At 41.4% G+C, this 7,403-nt stretch overlaps 1 protein-coding gene across 1 annotated transcript; it reads left to right on the forward strand.

Annotated features, from left to right (window-relative positions):
• The first annotated feature begins 377 nt into the window (after positions 1 to 377).
• LOC128719866 (protein farnesyltransferase subunit beta) lies at positions 378 to 1,915 on the forward strand. Its single transcript, XM_053813505.1, has 3 exons — positions 378 to 470; positions 567 to 1,504; positions 1,576 to 1,915. The coding sequence occupies exons 1-3, from the start codon at positions 378 to 380 to the stop codon at positions 1,913 to 1,915; spliced, it is 1,371 nt and encodes a 456-aa protein (XP_053669480.1).
• The last annotated feature ends 5,488 nt before the right edge of the window (positions 1,916 to 7,403 follow it).

Here is a 7,403-nt window from a genome sequence, read left to right on the forward strand (position 1 = left end):
TTACTGATTTAAATTTTTAAATATTCCTTTCGGAAATGGACTAGTGTGGTATTTTTTTATGTAAACAGCACAAACAACCTATATGTAGCATAATTATCGAAATCAAAGATTTTCTCGTCTTGTTCAAATCATTCCCTCATTTGCAGTACTCAACTATCTATAGTAAACGTATTCCGAAAACGGTCAATTTGCGTTTGTTTTTATACACCAACACTATCGTACGCACATAACAGCTGTCAAATCGGGTGAAGTGAAAAGGTGCAAAAAACTGTTTTTATCCTAGTTTAATTCCGTGGAAAAAAGCAATACACCTGTTCAGTTAACCGTTTAGCGGACTGCATTCCGCAATCAATAACATTAACCACAACAAAACCAGCATGGATTCGGAGGAGAGACCCCGGCCGCTGTCACAGTACAAAAGATTTCGAACGAACGACGAGGGTCGGAAAACATTTACCTCCATTGATCAGGTGCCGGGTCGTGATAAAAAAACACTAGCCATCTTGCACGGCTTTTACCCTCGTTACGTGTTTATAAATAGAACCGTTTCCTTTCCTCGTTTGTAGATAAGAACTGAAGCATCGATCGAACGCATCTACGACCGGTACGAACAGTTGGCGGCTCTCGATCCGTCACTGCCCAAGCTGCACCGTGGGGACCATGCGCGCTATCTGCAGTTATCGCTCGAGCGTTTGTCGTCTGCGTACGAAAGTCTGGACAGTAGCCGGCCCTGGATGGTGTACTGGATACTGAATGCGGCCAGCATACTGAACCTGCGCTTTTCCCACGAACTAATGGACCGGGTGGTGGATTTCCTTATCAAATGCCGCTGCAAAGAGGGCGGATTTGGTGGAGGACCCGGGCAGGATCCACATCTGGCCACCACGTATGCCGCGATAAATTCACTCTGTATAATCGGCACGGAAAAAGCTTTAAATGCGATCGATCGGCACACGCTGAAGCAATTTATGTGGGCAGTGCGGGAAAGTAATGGCGCGTTCCGGATGCACATCGGAGGTGAGCTAGACGTACGAGGAGCGTACTGTGCGATTTCGTCGGCCAAGCTGTGTTCTTTCACGCCGGAAGAAGAGCTCAAACTGTTCGAGGGAACGGCAAACTGGATAGTGGAATGTCAAACGTACGAGGGTGGTTTCGGTGGTGCTCCAGATCTGGAAGCGCATGGTGGTTATTCGTTCTGTGCCGCTGCTGCCCTCATGCTGCTGGGTGGTGAGAACCAGTGTGACCTCAACGCTCTGCTACGGTGGACCATGAATCGTCAGATGGCGTACGAAGGCGGATTTCAGGGACGCACCAACAAACTGGTGGACGGATGTTATTCCTTTTGGCAGGGAGCGTTAGTACCGATCGTTCAGGGTCTTATCGCACGGAAAGAGGGACAGCAGCACATCATGGATGTGAGTCTCTTCAATAGGTATGCGCTGCAGGAGTACGTACTTATTTGCTGCCAAAGACCCAACGGAGGTCTTATTGATAAACCTGGCAAGTAAGTAATTATAGAACGGTTGAATAAAGATTCGAATGAGTATTAATATTAACGTGGCGCTTGTATTACAGACCTGCGGATCTTTACCACACTTGCTACACGCTCAGCGGGCTGGCCGTGGCACAGCACTGTGAAACGCATAGTTTACCGTTGGTGTTGGGAGACGAAAGGAATGAAGTGTTACCGACACACCCGGTACACAATATACCGCCCAAGGCAGCGCTGGACGCTTACCGCTACTTTATAGAGCTCGATCAACCGGCATCTGCTGCCGAACAGCAATCCAATGGAAAACGGGACGATGTACCGATGGACGGTGACTCCGAGAACGGTTCCGAACGTCAATCGTCATCACACATGTCGGAAGAAAGCAGCAGTAACTACACGAGTAGCCGTGCATCGGAAGATTGAATTGCTCTCAGTGTCGTGATTCAATCTATTTGATCGCAAACGAGGCCAACCGAGGATGGTTAGATCAAACAGCTCCATAGCTGAACACCCGTCGTAAAGGGGGTAGAAGAGCACCAACAGGCCAAACCCGCTGTCGGTCAATAGACAGCAAATGGAGGAAAAGTTCTAATGAACTCGTTTATAGGAATAATATTTAAAATTGGCTTAAGCTTGTTCAATTTTCTAATTGCTCTATTTAAAACAAATAATAAAAAAAAGTTTGCCAATAGTGCTTTACCTCTTAGAAGATGTATAAAGATAAAGATTATACACGCAATCAACGAAAGGGAGCACTTAGGATTGGATTGAAGGTCACAATAACTTAAGCAGCAAGGATTTACAACGTACATTGTACCAAGACGTACAGCTAAATCGTCCATTCTATCGACAACTAAACTTTAACGCCCCTTTAAACATCTAAACATGACGATCACCATGTGAGAAAGAGAATGAACCAGAGAGCAAGCCGAACTGTTTGACCAATCAAACATATTGACGGATGTAAACCCCGTCTGCTAGATTAATTGATTAGTCACTGAGCTTGTACTGCAACCATAATGACTCTAGTAATTCAGCAGTCGCTACAATAACTTGCGGTAAGATGAACTCTCTATCGTACAATGAATTAAACTCGCCAGGCTAAGGTGTGTTGGTCATATCATAAGAATGACACCGTTAAGTCCTTTCAAGTCGTCCACATGGTAGACATACGTTTCAAGCCCAAATTGAGCAGGCCAAGATCCACGATAAGTAAGTAATCAGTTGATAGAGTTATTGTTAGTTGGTTCGCCACTTACAACGCGCTCCCACATTGTCACGTCGTGGTCACCAAATTGGAGCTTATTATAGGTGAAAGGGAATTGTTGCAAGATTTTACTAAAGATTACCCTTACTCTTTGCCAAAGTTTGAGTACATCGTTGCAGCACAAGATCAGTGATTATTGGTGATTGATCTGTCAAACCAGGCAAGGGCAGGTTGGTTGAGTCACTTGGACGATGATCGGTACCATACGTATGTCTTTTTCACCGTGAAGGTTCTTCGTCATCAAACGTTCTTTCAAACCCCACTATATTACTACCAAAAATCCCAAAGCTCAATAAAATACTCATTAAGGTTTTTTTTTTATAAATAAATCAATGATTTTATTTTTGTTTTCTCTGCACTTCTAAGAATGGCTTGTGATTTCACGTATGTTATCTTTTCCATGTTGTGTGTTTTCATTTCGCTTCCTCGTCACATAATAGTTTCAGTTTTCTTTTCTCTGTATATTTGCGCCATGTCTCTCGAAATGTAGATCCTTATTAATTGCATGTTTTCCTCCCGCGTACAGGCTAATATTTCCACATACACATTCATCATTGTTCGCATCCATCCACGCCTTACACCACACCACGGTCTCTTCCCTTTGTATTCCATTACTTCTTTTGCTCTGATCTATCTCCTGTTTACTCTTCCCCAACCCACCCACTATTGGAACAGATATAATTAAGGGTTTGAAAATTATACACACACATACTTTTTTACTCGTACACCATTTATGATTCATCGTTGTCCTTTTGTCTCTTCCCTTGCTTTTTTGCTCCACTCTTGTTCTCAATCGTTCTGTATTGCATATTCGTTCCATTCCCATTTTTGGTGGCATTTTCGTGGTGGTTCATTCATTTTGAATGCTTTCACAACAATCTTTTCTTGCTTCTGCTTCTATCGTTTTTACTGTTTTACATTCCGTTTTGTCATTTTTTTCTATTTTCATTCCATTCCATACTTTCTGTTTATTGAACGCTAACAATGTGGATATTTCTTGTTAAGCGTTTAGAGACAGGACATAGGGTTAGAGAGGGAATAAGAGATGCAGTGATTGATAGAAAACTTTACGATGTTTGTGTACAATAAATTACAACAAACAAAACCTAAGACAAAAACAGATTCTTAAAACGATGGGTGGATTTTGTTGTTGTTTTGTCTAATTCTTTAACGATTCTCAATCATTGTTATGCGTGTTTACACACTTCTTCTATAATTTAATACGTAAAAATGGAAATTTGTTAAGGCGTGTTTGTTTTATGTTTTACTTCTTTTGTTTATGTATCCGCGGTTCGGTGATTTACGGAAAAGAATTGCGTGTTGAAAGAAAGAAAACTAGATACTGAATAAATTTGGAGCCTGCTTGCTACTATCGGAGTTCTTAAAACATATGGGACAATCTTCCGAATACAGAAAGTCTCCTTTTCCTTTATGCACTTTCTTCTATTTCCACCAGCCGAACGAGGGTCATGTACTGTCGTCGTCGGCCACCATTCGCGCATCATATTGTTTCTCTGTTCACACTTACAAACTATTCCGAGACCAAAGGAAAGGAGACTGGTTTCAACCATCCGATTGGGTGGATGAGTTTTCTTTTTCCACCCCCCCATTGTATCGCGTTCTATGAACCTCGCCTCTCAAGTGGACCAAGTTAAGGGGGGGAAATGATTGCACAAGTCATTTTGCGAATTGCATCTCATTCATGGAAAGGAAAAATCTGTGGCGTGTAGTGTTGTGTTGTGTTAAGGTGGAATACTTAACTGCACTAAATCACTAAAGATAATATAGAGATAAAAATATACAAAAAAAAAATTACTATTACCAATGAAACGAACGAGAATTACGACAGATAGTGCGCGCACTCTTGTGTGTTTGTATGCTTTTCTTCTCTTTACTTTGTTATCATGTTTCCTCTTTCTTTTTTTCTCTCTCTCTCTCTCTCGTTATATCCTACTGGTGCTTCTTTTTTCATTTGAGCTGACTATTTATCCACACCTTCGGCCATTTTATACTCTTCTTCTAAGGCGTCTTTCCTGCTGTTTTCTCTTTCTGTCTCTCTCTCTCTCTCGTCTTTCTTGTCCTACTACATGATATCTCTCCTTCCGATGCACTTTTCCACACATGCACGTCTCGGCACGCACACACATCGATTCGATATATGATCATCGGCTATGGGGGATCATTTCTTTAAGGATGTTTCTAGGTATGTTGGATTCAGGGTAAGGGATTAGGGGGGCAGGTTTTGTTTGTAATAAATAATTTAATTCGTTTAAAATCTTTCCCACCGGTAGGGATGTGTAGAAGAAATAATTTACAAAAAAAAATAGAGAAGGTAGTAGTATCTTCAAAGAGGTGGGATTTATAAAATTACTCAACATAATAATAAAGTGCATCATTTTAACAATATCCAAAAAAAATGAAGCAAAATCCTGTCGGTTGATGATCGGACACAGCAGGATGGAGGGGGATAGACGCAACAATTGAATGTAGGGTATATCGAGTTTGATCGATTGTCGCGTGTTTAGCTACAAATCATTCTACAACCACTAACGGCGTAATCAGTTTGATCGCGCTATTCCAAGGAAGAATGTTGCTTTGCGTATGTGCCCCATCAAATGCAAAAAACGATACATGAGTATGGAACTAGTAGTTCTGATTGTTCCACCACCTTTTTCCTCACAATTTGACGCATGACGCATAATTGCCCGACATCCCCCACCAGGTTGCTGTACATGTTGCACGTTCAGGATGAGAATGAGTGTGCGTGGAACGTGTGAGAGCATGGTTTTTTCTTAAATAATCGTTTGTGTCCCTCGCATGCGCTTACAGTTTGCTTTCTCTAGAATGCTTGAACCTTTTTACGTTTCGAAGAGGTCAATTTGCCAAGACTGTTTTAAGGGCATGTGTAAAAGAAAAGGGAGGGCTTTTCAATGCATTATCAAGTGAAGTCTAATGTTGAAACTTCACTGTACGAAAACAAACGCATTTCCTTCCAGCTGAGGCTCGAAAAATAATAATAAATAGTATAAAAATGTATGCCAACACTAGCTGAAAGGTGATGATGATCCCACAAGGCGGAGCAACATCAAAGTACATTCATTTTCGGGTGCCGGAACAATGACTCACAAAACAAAGCTTGTCGTGCACTAAAAGACTGCTAACGCGTTCGTATTACTCGAACGCGGTCGCCCCACACACTTTACTACGTTTAACGCCCTCGTTCTTTTCCTCAACCTGATCGATTCGCTCATCTACGTGTCCATTGTTTTGGATGGAGCTAGGTTCACCATCAGCATTCTCCTCTAACTCTCTCTCTCTCTCTATCGCTTTGCTAGTTTTCCGCTTTGCTTTTGCTTCATTTGTTTCGATCTTTTGTATTCTCCACTTGCTTCATTTTAAATAAATTTAATCACATTATCTTCTTCTCCTGCTACAAAACTCTCCTTCACCGTTTGTTTCGTTTGTTTTTGTTTCTCATAAATTAATCTTATTTATCAGATAAAAAATACTTCTTTTTTCCTAACGTTCGTTTTTTTTTGTATGTGCGTGTGTATGTTCGACTAACACACACACACGCGCGCGCATCCTTCTCGCGCTTCCTCATTTTGTTTTGCCGCCATTTCGCTACTTTGTGGGTTTTCGCACCCTGTATTACAACGCACGGGTTACGGTGATGGTGTTTTGTTGTTTTGCAAGACTCATCACTCGGAATGTGTCTTGTGTTTTAGTAATGTCACAATCTTTCGTTTGTGTCCCTGTTTCTTTTGTTTTTAAGTTTAACTAGCGTAAATCAAACTTCTTCTTGCTGGTGTCCTCGGTTCCTCTAAATTGCGCTGCATGTGTAGTAAGCACAAGGAAACAAGGATACACACACAGAGACACACACATAAAGAATCTGCTCGCGTGCGTTCGTTCTACTGCTGCTCATACGCAGCATCAGCAAGCAAAAAAACGAACGTGGATACATTATATATTCGAGATCAATTGCGGTTTCTTTTCAATGTTTTGCTTTATAAAAAAAAAGGTTCAACTTCACCGTACTTAACAAGATTGGGAGAACGTGGAGCAACAACACGGTAAGGCCCCCGCCAAACAGTTTGTAAACTGATCAAACGGTCATACGCCTTCACAAATTCGTGCCTCGGAGGAATGGACACACGCAAAATGCAGCGATTTGTATAAAAAAAAATCAAAATGTGAACCTTTTGATCTGTCATGTCAAACAAATCATCAATCTTGTTCCGGGGGTGCAGTGTAAGAGCACGATAGCAGTGGAAAGTTTAGACGACCTTCTTCGCTCTAAACACATGTTCTACCGTCCTTTTTGTCCCTTGCAGTTTCGTTCATAAGTGTTTCCTTTTTTCCGGTTTTGTTAATGCCACTTTATCCTTCCTATTGCACATTTACCGAAAACATACACAATTCTACAAACAACACGTGCTACTACAACATCAGGGAAACATAATGATCTGCTAAAAACAGGGAAAGCTGGTCTTACGTTTACATTACATATGTTATGTTGCTGGTTCTGATGCTGTATTAGTGTGACATTAATTTTCGCGTTCAATGTTTCAATGATATTTTCGCACTGCTTGGTTCAAGATTGTTTCGTCGTTTACCGTCGTAGACGATAACGGTTTGTGT

The sequence above is a fragment of the Anopheles marshallii genome, chromosome 2, assembly GCF_943734725.1.
Source record: "Anopheles marshallii chromosome 2, idAnoMarsDA_429_01, whole genome shotgun sequence".
Lineage (NCBI taxonomy): Eukaryota > Metazoa > Arthropoda > Insecta > Diptera > Culicidae > Anopheles > Anopheles marshallii.